The 15,458-nt window shown below is 63.2% G+C and overlaps 1 protein-coding gene across 4 annotated transcripts in view; it reads left to right on the forward strand.

The window, feature by feature from the left end:
- Nucleotides 1–397: 397 nt before the first annotated feature.
- The window catches only part of PPP2R3B (protein phosphatase 2 regulatory subunit B''beta), a 29,297-nt gene continuing 14,236 nt past the window's right edge, over nt 398–15,458 (forward strand). For 2 of the 4 annotated variants that reach the window (XM_059680505.1, XM_059680509.1), the window contains exons 1-2: nt 398–829; nt 11,801–11,986. In XM_059680505.1, the coding sequence (XP_059536488.1) occupies nt 536–829; nt 11,801–11,986 (480 nt within the window). In that variant the 5' untranslated portion in view covers nt 398–535. Of the gene's footprint in view, nt 830–7,563; nt 8,299–11,800; nt 11,987–15,458 lie in introns of those variants that run through there. The other 2 variants (XM_059680507.1, XM_059680506.1) reach the window with 2 other exon arrangements.

The following is a 15,458-nucleotide window of genomic DNA, read 5'->3' on the forward strand; positions in this document are numbered from 1 at the left end:
ACCGGGGCAGCTGGCTCCCTCTGCAAACATGGAGGCGTGCGTGCCGGCGTGCAGCGACGTGATGACGCCACGCGCCGCGGTGACGCGCGACGTAGACGGCGTTGTTTGGGAGCGCGCCCGGCGCGGCCGTTTTGAAGCTGACCGGAGCCGCCGTCTGTCACGTCCTCCTCCGCCCGAAACCCCGAGTCTGTGCAGCCCCCCGAGGCGCGGGTGACCCCACCTCCCGGACCCCGGGCCCCCGTCAGGCCGGCCGCCGCCTCCTCCAAAGCCCTGAGCCGTAGACTCGCAATCCCCGCCTAGCGCCCCTGCACCTCGGACCCGGGCCCGGGCCTGCGCCCCTGCACCTCGGACCCGGACCCGGGCCTGCGACCCCAGCCCGGCCGGCGCCCCTGCACCGCGGAGCTCGGGGGCACGCCCCGCCGGGGCTCGGCGCCCCTCGGGCGGCCGGGTCTGCACCCCGAGGCCCGCTGCAGGCCGGACCCTGCGCCGGGCGTGAGGACACGGGCCGCCGGGCCGCCGGGGCCGAACCTCCGCGATGCCGCCCGGCAAAGTGCTGCAGCCGGTGCTGAAGATGAAGGTGGACGAGCTGTTCCTGTGCTGGCTCAGCGAGGCCGGCACGCAGGCCATGCTCCGCGACTGTCTGCGGAGGATCCAGGCGCCCGGCCGCGCCGACCTGGGCAGCGGCGCCCCCGCGCAGCCCGCGCCCCCGACGGCGCCCCCGGCGCCCGGCCCGGCCCCCGCGTCCTCCGCGCTGCCCCTGGGCGCCGCCTCGAGCCCCAGGATCGGGCCGCACGTCCGAGGGACCCGCCGATCCGCCGGGACCCGAGCGGTAAGTTCCGCTTCCGGCTCCTGGACGCCGGCGCGGGTGATTCCCGTCGCCTAGCAACGTGGGGGCGGTGCCCGGGAGGCCGGTGGGGAGGTCCGACGTGCAAACACCCGTCCATTTATCCGCTTCTTTTCCCCCAAAAGCCTCACATACTGGGAACACGTGGTCCCTGCCATGGCAGGTGGTTAGAGCGCCTGCCCCGCATCCAGGGGTCGCGGGGTCAATTCTAGGTCAAGGTCACGCACCTGCTCGGTCGGGTCCAGGGCAACCAGTCAACGTGTCTCCCTTCCCCCTGCCCCTCCCCCAAAGAGCAATAAATAGCCCTGGCCGGTGTGGCTCAGTGGGTAGAGCGTCAGCCTGCAGACTGAAGGGTCCCGGGTTCGATTCCAGTCGAGGGCATGGACCTTGGTTGCGGGCACGTCCCCAGTGGGGGGCGTGCAGGAGGCAGCTGATCGATGCTTCTCTCTCATCGATGTTTCTCACTCTCTATTCTTTCCCCTTCCTCTCTGTAAAAAAAATCAATAGAATGTATATATTTTTTAAAAAGCAATGGAAAAAATACATCCTCAGGTGAGGATGAACAGCAACAACGTCTTCTTACCCTCGACAGAGCCCCCCGTTGGCTGTAATTTGGGGGTTCGATTTGAGGGGTCTGCGTTGGTTTGAGTTGGTGACGTCTCAGCAGTTTAATGTGGATCGACTGCTCAACTTGGAGGTTTCAGCCCTGATTCGTCTCCAATCATTAGGGCTGGACAGCAGGGTCATAAGAAAAAGGGTGCTTCCTGCCAATTAAAAAGGTTTTTTTAAATACATTTTTATCGCACTGGCTGGTGTGGCTCAGTGGATAGAGCGCCGGCCTGCGGACTGAAGGGTCCCGGGTTCGATTCCCACCCAGGGCAGGTGCCTGGGTTGCAGGCTCGATCCCCAGTAGGGGGCGTGCGGGAGGCAGCCGGTCCATGATTCTATTTCATTGTTGATGTTTCTATCTCTCCCTCTCCCTTCCTCTCTGATATCAAAAAAATGTATTTTTTAATATATATTTTATTGATTTTTTTAGAGAGGAAGGGAGAGGGAGAGAGAGATAGAAACACCCATGATGAGAGAGAATCATGGACCGGCTGCCTCCTGCACACCCCCGACTGGAGATGGAGCCCGCAACCCAGGCATGTGCCCCAACCTGGAATCGAACCGTGACCTCCCGGTTCCTAGGTCGACGCTCCATCACTGAGCATAGGGTCCGGGCCTTCCTGCCCTTTAGCACAGGGTCTGTTTAATGAGATGTTGCCTCCTGGTGCTGTAGGAAAAGGTGTGGTTGGTGCGTGTTGTGTACCTGGAATAGCCTATTGCAACTTGCGGTTAACATACTCTTTTTTTAGTGTTTTTATTGATTTTTAGAGAGAGGAAGGGAGAGGGATAGAGAGATAGAAACATCGATGAGAGAGGAACATCACTGATCAGCTGTCTCTTGCACGGCCCCTGCTGGGTATCGAGCCCGCAACCAAGGTACATGCCCTTGACTGGAATCGAACCTGGGACCCTCCAGTCCACAGGCCGATGCTCTATCCACTGAGCCACACCGGCCACGGCAACATTTTACATTTTCAGTGGGAGCAGCACTAAGCTCATCACGACTGGAATGAAGCAGTTGCCAAGGGGAGAGGGACAGGCGGACGTCCGTCCCAGGAGAGGTCCTTTGGCCGGAAGTGATTGGTGGGTTTCGGATACGCTCTCGTGGATCCAGGACGTTCTCTGGGAAGGACGCGTCCAGGGGGAAGCTGGCACAGCTTCAGAGACACCCTGGCTGGACCCTCAGATGCAGGCTTTCCACTTCACATCCACCCTTGGGCAAAGCACGTTTTCCCACTAAAATAAGTTCAAGTTTTGTAACAAAAATAGATGTTATGCAAAGTTGTTGTGACAGTTAAGTATTTTCTTGCACGTACGTAGTAACAAACACAATTTCTCAGCGTCAGAAATACTTATTTGCTTATCGATTTCCCTTATAATCGTTCTCCCCCCGCTGCTTGTGGCAGCTTCATGTACATATTCATAAAGCAATTGTGACAACCTTGAGGAGTGACAGTCGCTACAAAATGGCTAATAGCAGCCCTTAAACCGGCGGTTCTCAACCTGTGGGTCGCGACCCGTTTGGGGGTCGACCGGCCCTTTCACAGGGGTCGCCTAAGACCGTTGGAAAACACATCTGTAATTACACGTTGTTTTTGTTTTGATCATGTTCAATCTGTAACAATGAGATTGGGGTCACCACAACATGAGGAGCTGTATTAAAGGGTCGCGGCGTCAGGAAGGTTGAGAACCGCTGCCTTAAACTCTGGTGGGTGAAGGACCTGCCAACACGTTTCTCACGCAGACCCTAACTTCTGAAGAAACCTCCGTGGGATTCGTCGTCGGAGGATGAGGGACGCCTCGTCCGGCCAGCGAGGGCACACACTCCCTGGGCTTGGCGGAGGGTAACCTTGTCCCAAACCAACCGCACACCCTCCATCACGTCTTCATCCACCTCCCACAGCCACCTGCGGAGAAACTGGCAAAAAAAAAAATACTTGAAGTAACTGAGGATTTGCAAAAGGGTGGATTTGCTTTGCAAAAGGGTGGATTTGCTTTGCAAAAGGATCAATTTGAAGTGGAAAGCCTGTACGCCCAGAAGGAGGCTGGCCTGGATCTCCGGGGCCGCCCAGCCAATGGGCCCACCCCTGACCGCTGGCCGGTCCCCTTTCTCCCAGCCCTGCCCAGCCTCAGGTGGCCAGAGCCGGGACCAGAACCCTCCCTTGCCCCCGGCAGTGGCTGTGTGAGCAGGGCCGGGTGGCGTCCCTCCTGGGGCCGCTAAGGGGGTTTCAGCGGCAGCGCCCACGCCACCCAAAGGCACGGCCGTGTGTCTTGGGACCCGGAGCCCCCGGGGACCGGGCGTGCCTGCAGGCCAGCCCTGCTCAGAGACGGCAGCCTGGGTGCGTGTGCGAGGAGGCGGCCAGGCCTTGCACGTCCGGTGCGCCTGGGCCTGACCGCTGCAGCCATCGGGCTGTAACGTTGGTGCTGGAGAGCGTGACCCCGGGAACGGGTGCCTGTGGTCAGCTCTGCGGCCCTGCTGGGGCCGGTGTCCTGGGGAATCCCTCCTGATCGTAGCCGTTCCAGGAGCCGCGCCACCGCGGGCCGGCCTGGCTGCACCCTCGATCTTTTTTTATTTTTTAATCTTTATTGTTGAAAGGATAACATAGGTCCCTTTCCCCCCATCGGCCCCCTCAGCCCCCCCCCCCCCCAGCCCTCACCACCCACTGTCTGCGTCCACGTGGACCTGGGTGTGTGTGGAACAGGGGGTGCTGGGTGTCTGGTCGTGCTCGCTGCCCCCTAACCCCCCTCCTTCCGTGTCCCGAGTGCCTGGGGGGCCCTGGTCCAGTCCCCGTCCCCGTCCAGTGTCTCCTGTCCTGCAGCCTCGGGCTGGGCAGTGGACCAGCCAGTGTCTGTCTGTCTGTCTGTCTATCAGGTGACAGTCGGTGGCCTCTGGGTTGTATCTCTGAGTGGGACTCGCTCTGGACTTGCCCAGTCCGTCTGTCTGTCTGGGGACTCTGTCTGTCTGCTGGGCCTGGAGCTGCTGCACTCGCTGTGGGTCTGTGTGTGGCAGACGTTTCCGTGTCTCGTGGGCAGATGGACCCGGCGTGGAGCTGCCGGGTTCTGTGGTCTGTGTAAGTGGGAAAGGAAGAACAGCCGGCCGGACACCCGCGCTGCGCCCCGGCAGGGTGGAGTCTGCCCGTCCTCAGCCCTGGGTGGCGCAGCCTTGGGGTGAGCCGTGGCCTCGGGGTGAGCCGTGTGAGCCGTGGTCTCCATGTGAGCCGTGGCCTCGGGGTGAGCCGTGCTCCCGTGTGCGCCTCCGGCTCCATTCCCACCCGAGTTTAGTGACGTCGAGCGGCTGCGCACGGCTGGTCCATCACAGGAGCGTCTGTTCAGAGTTCGCCCGTTTACAGGGGGGTGTCCTGTCCTCGCCGTGGGTGAGACGCCGTGGGGAGTGCCTGGGCAGCAGGGCTGAGGGCGTGTGACCTTCCCCGAGCGCCGCCGTGTCAGCCCCACCCTGGCCATGCCCGCTGCGCGAAGCTCGGGGCCCTAGTCGGACAGACGGACGGAGGGACGGACGGACGGATGGACGGGTGCCTGGGCTGCCTCCAGCCTCACGGCGGCTGGAACGTGCCCTCCCAGCTGGGTGCCCTCCTGAGACACTGGGTTCCCTCCTGAGACACTGGGTTCCCTCCCGAGATGCTGGCAGCTCTCTCCACCTGGGACGACTGTCCGTGCGCCCTCTGTGGGCGTCCATGTCGCTGCCACGGGAGAGCCCAGCCTGGCCACGCGGGAACCAGACCGACACGCGGGCCGTCAGGGCAGTGACGGGGTTGGCTCTCCCCACTTCCCTCTGGGATTCATGCACGGAAAGGCTGTGTCAGAGCTAGCGCCCGTCTGCCCCGCGGGGGCCACTGCCATTGGCAGCTCCATGCGCCCCTGAGAGAGTCAGCACTGCTCACGGCGCCCGAGTGCAGGCCCCGCCCACCGAGCCCACAGCTCCCTGCAGTCCCCGCCTGCCCTCCCGTGTGCACACGCACCTGTGTCAGTCCCACAGCTCCCTGCAGTCCCCACCCTCCCGTGTGCACACGCACCTGTGTCAGTCCCACAGCTCCCTGCAGTCCCCACCCTCCCGTGTGCACACGCACCTGTGTCAGTCCCACAGCTCCCTGCAGTCCCCACCCTCCCGTGTGCACACGCACCTGTGTCAGTCCCACAGCTCCCTGCAGTCCCCACCCTCCCGTGTGCACACGCACCTGTGTCAGTCCCACAGCTCCCTGCAGTCCCCACCCTCCCGTGTGCACACGCACCTGTGTCAGTCCCACAGCTCCCTGCAGTCCCGCCTGCCCTCCCTTGTTTATTGGAACTGGTTTGAGTCAGACCTTTATTTTTTTTTAATGTGTTCTTATTGATGTCAGAGAGAGAGAGAGAGAGAGAGAGAGAGAGAGAGAGAGAGAGAGAGAGAGAGAGAGAAAGAGAGAAACATCCCTGATGAGAGGGAGTCATGGACCCGCTGCCTCCTGCACGCCCCCCACTGGGGATGAAGCCTGCAGGCCCGGCATGCGCCCCGACGGGAGTCGAACCCTGACCTCCTGGTTCCTAGGTCGACGCTCAGCCCCTGGGCTCCACCGGCCGCGATGCCCACGGCTGGAGAAGGGCCTCCCCCCCCCTCCCCCTCCGCAGCCGGCCTCTGAGCGGTTTTGGGAATAGGGAGCCCCTTTCTCTCTTCCGACCCGCTCTGCCCTGTCGGAACGGGGTCTCCCCCAGGGCGGGGTCCCCGGGTCCGTCCCCACCCAGGGCCCTGCCTGCCTGTCCCGGGCCTGCCCGTCGCCTCGTCCCCCTTCACCCAGTGCCTCGGTTTCCTCGTTTGTCAGGGGCAGCCCTGACGAGCCTGCCGGGCACTCAGTGTCTGCGTTGATCGTGGGAAAACACTTAAAGAAAGTCCTCAGCCCTGGCCGGTGTGGCTCAGTGGATAGAGCGCCGGCCTGCGGACCGAAGGGTCCCGGGTTCGAGTCCGGTCAGGGACACATGCCCCGTTGTGGGCTCGACCCCCAGCCTGGTCGGGACACGTGTGGGGGATCTCTCTCCCACTCGCCCCGGAAATCCACGGAAAACGTCCTTGGGTGAAGGTTAGCCAAGGCAAACAAAGACGGGGCAGATGAGTGTTTCTCTTGGGTGAGAGTCTGGGTTTGCGGCGAGACGTCCGTGGGGCAGGGCGGGCGTGAGCTGTGTGGCCCCTGCCTGACCGACCCCGACCGCGGTCGCTGGGCGCACGTTACCCTAAGCCAGAGACACTGTCCGCGGCTCCGGGACCTCGGGCACCAGCCAGGGGCCGCGTTCAGTCGGGACAGAGGCAGCGGGCGCCCGGCCAGGCGGGGCCGCTCCTGGGGCCTGGGGGGGGGGGGCGTGGAGTCGTGGGCTCCCGTGGTCTGGAGCCCCAGTGAGCTCTGCCCGGCGCCCGGCCACACTTCCTCATGGGCGTCCTCCCCGCTCCCCACGGCCGTTTCCCGGGGGCAGGGTGTCCCGGGCGGGCGTCCTCCAGGCTGGCCGGGCGCCCGGACGTCATGGCTCTCGTCCTCCTGTCCCTGCGCCAGCACCGGGCGGCCACCCACGACCCAGGCCGAGCCCACGCTCAGGTGCAGGGCCACCTCCACGGCTGCTTCAGGGCCGGAGTGCACTCCCCTCCCCTCCCCTCCCTTCCCTTCCCTTCCCTTCCCTTCCCTTCGATTGCAAACCCCTTCCCTCCCTTCCCTCCAGGCGGCGTCATTTCTGTTATTTCTGTGCTGCGTCCGTCAGGGTCTGGTTCTGTTCCAGGTGCCGGGTTCTGCCCTGGGCCCGTGTGGCCCCCCGTCACTGCTGGGAGTTTTCCCCCTCGGACGCTCCAGGCGGGACCTGGGGGGGGCTTTCTGCCCGCGGTGCCCAGCCTGGGCCCGTCTCCTTCCCCGCGGGAGGGGAGCGGACGTCTGGGCTGTGAGCCGGGCAGGTCCCTCTGACCCCTGCCCCACCCCCTCGTCCTCAGGGCAATCGCGGGTCACATTCCACGCTGTCCTCTGCCTTGCAGGGCACGTGTCGGTGTGGACGGCCCAGTGCCCCCCCCCCACCCCCCGCACTCCCCGCCTCCCCGCTGGGGGAGGGGGCGCCCAGGCCCGCAGTTCACTTCCAGCTCCTCTCTCCTGCAGGGAGGGGCGGGCGCAGGCGGACCGGCTCTGTGCTGGGGAGGGGCCAGCACCCAGCGGCCGCCCAGCTCCGTGAGGGGTTCAGTCTGTGGTGAGGGGTTCAGTCTGTGCCGGACGGACGGACGGAGGGACTTCACTTCCCAGGAGCCGAGGGACCCTTTGTGCCCTCCCTCCAGGACGGCCCGCGTCTCCGACCAGCTGTCCCTCCGACTGCTCACTTGCTGAGCCACAGGCAGGACAGTCGGACGTGTGGTCGGGGAGCTCCCAGCGCGGCCGCAGGAGAGCGCGGGGAGCCGCTGAGGAGCCGCTGGGTCGCTGGTGCTCCCTCCTGTCGCCGCCCGCCTGCCCGCCCTGCTCAGCTGCTCCGGCGCCCCCGCCCCAGCATGTGCCCTCAGCCTGTGGAATGCGTGGGGCCCAGGCCCGGCCCCCACAGCGCCCGCCTGGCCCCGTCCACGCATGGAGCGCGCTGAGCCCGGCCGCCCTGCCCGTCCCACCCGCGGCTGCCGCCCCGACCCCCCGGGGCCCCCCGGCCCCCCCCAGCCCCAGCCCCGCGAGCCCGGCCCCCGGCCCGGGCGGCCCATGCGCCCCGACATGCGGCTGCGGGAGCTGTCCCTGCGCCAGGACCCCGACCTGCGGCAGGAGCTCGCCTCGCTGGCCCGCGGCTGCGACTTCGTGCTGCCCTCGCGCTTCAAGAAGAGGCTCAAGGCCTTCCAGCAGGTGCCGTGTCTGCGTGTCTGTGCGTGTGTGCGTGTGTGTGCGTGTGTCTGTGAGTGTGTGCATGCGTGTGTGACCCCCCTGCCCCTCGCCCGTTCCCGGAGGTCGGGCCTGGAGGACGTCCTCTGCGGTTTGCAGGGACCGAGCTCTAGAAAGCCCCCCCTCCTCCTGTGGTGTAGCCGCTGACACACGAGGGGCTGGAAACTCACCTCGGGGGCCGGGTCTGGGGGTTCACGGGGGCTCAGCGATGTTCACATGCAGCACACGGGTGTGTGCGGCCCCGTCCGTCCGTCTGTCTGTTTGTCCTTACGTGACTGGTGGCTGTGAACTTCACCGCGACCCTGAGGGGCTCCAGAGTGTGTGTCCGTCGGGGCACATGAACGCCTTTAAGGGGCCACAGACTGTGAGGGGGAGCCCCCCGTGGCCACAGAATCCCACGGTCACGGGAGACGGGGGGCGGGAGACGGTGGAGGGTGACGGGGGCTCCAGACCTGACGGGGGCAGCCTTGCCGCCAGGTGTGTCCCGCTGCGTCCGGGACCAGAGGGCTCGGGGCGTGACCGTGGGTCCGTGTTTGCCGCCACCGCGCACGGGAGTCCCTGTCCCAGGGCCACAGGTCAGCGGGTCCCAGTGCGAGCAGGGAGGGACCTGCACACGTCCCGTCCGTCCGTCCGTCCGTCCGAGCTCCCAGGCCCAGCGCGTCAGGTCCCCGAGGCCAGGGACATGGCCCCCGCACCCCTGCCGTCAGCCCCACAATGGCACAGCCTCAGCCCCCGCCGTCTTCTCTGTGGGCAAGCGCTTGGTCTGCCCGTCGTCCATCCTCTGGCTGTGGTGCCTGCCTTCCTCTCGCCGTCGGTGCCCATCTGTCTGTTCCCGGGTTCCCGTCTGTCCATCCTGTCCCTGTGGGTGCCCGTCCGTCCATCCTCTTGCCGTCGGTTCCCGTCCGTCCATCCTGTCCCTGTGGGTGCCCGTCCGTCCTGTCGCCGGACCTGTGCCCAGGTTGTGGGCCACGAGCAGAGCTGAGGTCCCTGTGGCCGGGCCGTGGGGCAGCCAGACCTGTCTCCGCCTGGGCCCTGTCCCCTGGGCGCTCCCCCAGCCCCGTGGGGTGCGGCCCTGTCCCCTGGGCGCTTCCCCCAGACCCGTGGGGTGCGGCCCTGTCCCCTGGGCGCTGTCCTGGCTCCTGTCACCTCCTCCGAGAGGCCCTCCCCCTGGACGAGGACGGTAAACAAACGTCCGCACGCCCGGCTGTCTCGCCCTCCCTTCCGGCTCCGCTCACTCTGTCCCCGTCCCGTGTGCAGGGCCTCCCGTCAGGGTGGGGAGGGCCGTCCCCGTGGGCGCTGAACTCGTGGGGTCCGGGGCATCGGCTCCCCTGGCTCCGGCGGGCGTCGCCCCGGCACCATGGAGCTTCGCGGCCGTCCCTGCACCCCCCTGGCCTCCTGGCCCCCCGGTGCTCCTGCTGCACAGCCCTTGTGGTCGGAGGTGGAACGAGGCCACTTCCCGTGTCCAGCACGTGGGACCCTCGGGGGCTGCCCTCTGAGGCCGGGCTCCCGGGGGCACCCCCAGAGGACGTCTCGGGCCCCCCTGCACGCCCGGCCCCGGCTCCCCCACCAGCAGACGGCTTTACGGGCGCTCGTCTGTGGTCGGGGTGCACGCGCCTGCAGCCCATGCCGGGAGCCCGGCGTGACTGCCATTCCGGGGAGGCGACGGCCGGACATGGCTGGGCAGGCGGGCGTGTCCTCCCCCCGCCCGGTGCGGCCGCCTGGCGGCGTGTGGCGCGGAGTAGGGCTGCGGGCAGCGCCGAGGCCAAACCCTCAGCCCTCGATGGCTGCCTGTCCGAGGCCCCGGCCGCTTTGGAGCTGCTCGTACCCACGTGCACACACACGTGCGCACACACGTATTTTTGCTGATTTTTTGCAGCCTCATCGCGGCGGCCGGCCGTGTGGGCACGGTCGCTCCAATCTGCTGAGCCGGTGGGGCCGCTCCCCACGGCGCCGGGTGAGGAGGAATGTTCCGCAGCTGCCGGGACACGGGCTATTTATGTCCCGGAGATTAAGCCCGTAAATCCCCCGCGTCCGCACCGGCCTGTTCTGTCTCATCCGTCAGCTCGGAGCTGGGCCGGGGAGCGGGGCTCGGTCCCTCTGCCGGGTCCCTGCCTTTCCCGCCAGCGCTCGCCCCGGTGCCGGGTGCCGGGCGGCTCAGGGTCCTCGCAGGCCCCACCACCCGCCCTCTCAGCGTGGGGTGGGGGCCGTGCTAGCGATGTCCACGTCTCCGCCTGCCCTGTGGGGGTCCGTACACAGATGGGGTTACACACCGATAACCCACCCTATGTTGGAAATACCGGGCCCAACACTCAGTGGTTAGCGTCGACCTAGGAACCAGGAGGTCACGGTTCGATTCCCGGTCAGGGCACACGCCCGGGTTACGGGCTCGATCCCCAGCAGGGGGCGTGCGGGAGGCGGCCGATCCATGTTTCTCTCTCATCACTGATGTTTCTATGTCTCTCCCTCTCCTCTCTGAAAGCAATAAACCACACATATCTGTCTGTAAAAAAGCCTAATGTGCACGGTGTCCCCTTGGGCGTTCGACCAACCAGGAGTTTGATCGCGTGCTATGTCGTGTGCTGACCACCAGGGGGCCGCACGGAACGAAGGAAGGCCCCGGCCAGCAGCCGCCAGGGACCTACCCGTGCGTGAATTTTGTGCGCTGGGCCTCTAGTATATACACATGCACACACACATGTACACGCACACACACATGTGTATGTATGTTACTTTCTCGTGACATTCACCCCCGTCTCCACCCGCTTCCTGGCTCTCCGTCCCTCTGCGATTCGGGCCTCCCTTGGGAGTATTTGCTCCAGCCTGAGGCACAGCCCTAGCTTTCCCGTGGATCGGTGTCTGCTGGGGCAGACTCCCTCTTTCCTGTTGCTTTTAGTTCTTGGTGCTTTTTCTCCTGCTGTGCACATACTTCCCAGCTCCTCCACGGCAGGTGGCGGGCCAGGTGGGCAGCCCTCCCTCCGGCTCCTTGGACCTGCTGCTGCTGTCGGAAGGTCGTTTGCTCCTTGGATGGGATCCCCCTTTTTGTTTCATTTTATTGTGGCTGTTTTCCTTTCTTTTTTTAAAATATATTTTTATTGGTTTCAGAGAGGAAGGGAGAAAGAGAGAGAGAAACATCCACGATGAGAGAGACTCATCGATCGGCTGCCTCCTGCACGCCCCCCACTGAGGATGGAGCCCGCCACCCGTTCCTGTGCCCTGACCGGGAATCTAGCCGTGACCTCCTGGTTCCTAGGCCGACGCTAACCACTGAGCGACCTTGGCAGGTGGCACTCACTCTCTGAGCTGTGTGTCCGCTCACCTGTGTCCGCTCAGGTGTGCACGGCTCCGTTCTCGTGGCAGATCCTGGCCGGGTGGATTTGGCGCGTGCACTTGCAGATGGCCCCACGCCCCCATCGCGCCTCCGTGTGGAGGAGGAGTCTCCCGCCCCAGGTTCTGACCGAGGTGTCACCTGTCTTCCTCGCAGGTTCAGACGAAGAAGGAGGAGCCCCGGCCGCCGGCCGCCAGCCAGAGCATCCCCGCCTTCTACTTCCCCCGCGGCCGCCCGCAGGGCACGGCGGACAGCGACGCCGTCATCGCCAGGATAGAGCGGACCTTCGCCCAGTTCCCGCACGAGCGGGCCGCCATGGAGGACATGGGCAAGGTGGCCAAGGTGCGTCCCCACGGCTGGCGGGCCTGTTCGTGGCTGTGCGTCCTCACGGCCGGGCTGGGGTCTGAGCCCTGCCCGCGTCAGGCCTTCAGCCAACACGCAGGACCTGGCGTGAGTTTTATCTAAACACGGGAGGGCGGACCGCCGGTTCTGCCCCGGACACGGGAGGGCGGACGCGCCGGTTCTGCCCCGGACACGGGAGGGCGGACGCGCCGGTTCTGCCCCGGACACGGGAGGGCGGACGCGCCGGTTCTGCCCCGGACACGGGAGGGCGGACGCGCCGGTTCTGCCCCGGACACGGGAGGGCGGACGCGCCCGTTCTGCCCCGGACACGGGAGGGCGGACGCGCCCGTTCTGCCCCGGACACGGGAGGGCAGACGCGCCGGTGCCCCTCCGCCTGTGGGGAGGGTGGCGTTCACGGCTCTCAGGGGAGGTCCCTGAGCTCCCAGGCCTGTCTGCCATCCTGACCCGGGCCCCCGCCCGCTGGAGCTCTGGGTGCGTGAACAGGGACCTCCCTCCACGCGTGTGATGGTCGCCGCGCCTGAGTCTGTCACACTGTCGTCGTCTTGGGGTGGGGCTTTCCTTCCAGCCGCATGTGTGGCTCAAGGTCGCCACGTGGACGTGCGGACGCAGCAGGCTCTTCAGCGTCTACGCTGTCCTTGGGGGACCACCCGGCCGACCTCCTACCCGGGTGCCTGTGCCGCAGGGAGCCGTATGCCGGCCCCTCGGTGTTTGTCTGCGGCTCAGCTGGAGGTGCAGCCCTCTCCTCCCTCCTCAGCAGGCGCCTCACGTGTCGCCCGAGACCAGCGTGTGCGGGCCCACCCCTGCTTCCCTCTCCTGTGCCCTGTGTCTGTCTCGGGGACCTCTGTGAGGTCACGGTGGTCCTGACTCACCCCTGACCCGTGTTGTCACGGTGACTGCCGGGAGCCGGTCCATGCTTGCTGTTTCAAGGGACCTGGCATATATGGCATACTGTTCTTAATATGTTTGCTCACCTTCTTGGCACTATGTGTTTTAACCAAGGTCTCTGAGAAAGGTTGTTTTCCCCAGGTAGGGATTTTCCCCTGAAGTTAGGGAGGGAATAAAACCCCTCAACTAAGTGCCAGGCGGGTAATTAATCCCTTTAACTACGAACAATCATGCTTAAACTACATAATCTTTTCTCCCTGGAATGGAGATAAGAAACGCCCTAACCTTTGTAATAGAGATTGATAGGATTAAATCAACTGGTATAAATACAGTTGTAACAAGACAGAAAGACACAGAACTCAGAACACAGAACTCATAAGACAGCAAGAGACAGAACTCATGAGACAGAATTCAGAAGACAGCGCCTAGAGACGGGGGAGCTTCGCTGGAGAGAGCATGGCAAAAGATCCTGGACAGAAACTGGCCTCAGAGCCTAGAGACAGAGCCTAGCGGGAGAACATGGCAAGGGATCCTGGACTGAACCTGACTACAGAGATTGGCAGGAGAACCTGACTGGAACCTGGACACTGAACCTGACTGGAGAGCCTGGACAGAACCTGGCTGGAGAACCTAGCGAGGGAACATGGCTACAGAACCTCGCTGGAGATCCGAAGCAGAGCCTCTCTGGAGATCAAGACCAGAACTCGGCTGGAGATCCTGGCTAGGCTGCTGATCAACTGAACGCTGTCTCCTTGTCATTCCTTCTTCGCCGACTCCGTCCACACCTTTGGGGACCCCTGGACCTGCTGGGGTTGGACCCCGGCATCTGGCGCCCGAACAGGGACCCCTAGGTAAGCGCCCCACACTCGGGACGGATCGGACTCCACCGTAGGAAGAGGGTGGATAGTCTTCGCCGACTCCGTCCACACCTTTGGGAACCCCTGGAACAGGATTCCCTTAGGTAAGCCCCCCCCATTGAGAACCCCACACTCGGGACGGATAGGACTCCACCAGGGTGCTACAGACCCCCCTATAGAGGATAAGTAGGGTAAGAAGGTGGATAGTACAGAACTTAGATTGACAAGATGTGCCATACTGAGTCCAAAGAAAGAAGACTCTGTATTGATCTTTAGATTAAGAAGATGTGCCATACTGAGTCTAAAGAAAAAAGACTCCGTATTGATCTTTTAACATATATGCTTGTTAGCAGAGGAATTAAGGTTACTCCCAGTCAGACAGAACGTTTTATACAAGAAATACGTCCATGCTTTTCTGAGGAAGGAAAGGTGCCAGAAAGGTAAATGTAGAGGCATGGGAGAAGGTAGGCCCAAGGAGCCTTATCCTTAACCCCACTGCAGCCTTTCCACCCCGGGAAAGTGCAGGATTGGCAAGCTCTCCCTGGGGTGATAGATCAGGACTCAGGTAATAGCAGAAAGCGCCAATCCTACTCTTAAAATGGATAAAAGAGAGCGTTTGAGGTTTTTCTTTTTAATGCCTGCTTTTAAAAAAATAAAAAAGGGGGAATTTGCCGGGAGCCGGTCCATGCTTGCTGTTTCAAGGGACCTGGCATATATGGCATACTGTTCTTAATATGTTTGCTCACCTTCTTGGCACTATGTGTTTTAACCAAGGTCTCTGAGAAAGGTTGAATCCCCAGGTAGGGATTTTCCCCTGAAGTTAGGGAGGGAATAAAACCCCTCAACTAAGTGCCAGGCGGGTAATTAATCCCTTTAACTACGAACAATCATGCTTAAACTACATAATCTTTTCTCCCTGGAATGGAGATAAGAAACGCCCTAACCTTTGTAATAGAGATTGATAGGATTAAATCAACTGGTATAAATACAGTTGTAACAAGACAGAAAGACACAGAACTCAGAACACAGAACTCATAAGACAGCAAGAGACAGAACTCATGAGACAGAATTCAGAAGACAGCGCCTAGAGACGGGGGAGCTTCGCTGGAGAGAGCATGGCAAAAGATCCTGGACAGAAACTGGCCTCAGAGCCTAGAGACAGAGCCTAGCGGGAGAACATGGCAAGGGATCCTGGACTGAACCTGACTACAGAGATTGGCAGGAGAACCTGACTGGAACCTGGACACTGAACCTGACTGGAGAGCCTGGACAGAACCTGGCTGGAGAACCTAGCGAGGGAACATGGCTACAGAACCTCGCTGGAGATCCGAAGCAGAGCCTCTCTGGAGATCAAGACCAGAACTCGGCTGGAGATCCTGGCTAGGCTGCTGATCAACTGAACGCTGTCTCCTTGTCATTCCTTCTTCGCCGACTCCGTCCACACCTTTGGGGACCCCTGGACCTGCTGGGGTTGGACCCCGGCAGGTGACTGTCCGTGTGAGGTCACGGTGGGTCCGGACTCACCCTGACCCGTGTTGTCACGGTGACCGTCCGTGTGAGGTCACGGTGGGTCCAGACTCACTCTGACCGTGTTGTCACGGTGACCGTGTGAGGTCACGGTGGTCCGGACTCACCCTGACCCGTGTTGTCACGGTGACCGTCCGTGTGAGGTCACGGTGGGTCCAGACTCACCCTGACCCGTGTTGTCA

This window comes from Myotis daubentonii, chromosome X (assembly GCF_963259705.1).
Source record: "Myotis daubentonii chromosome X, mMyoDau2.1, whole genome shotgun sequence".
Classification (NCBI taxonomy): domain Eukaryota; kingdom Metazoa; phylum Chordata; class Mammalia; order Chiroptera; family Vespertilionidae; genus Myotis; species Myotis daubentonii.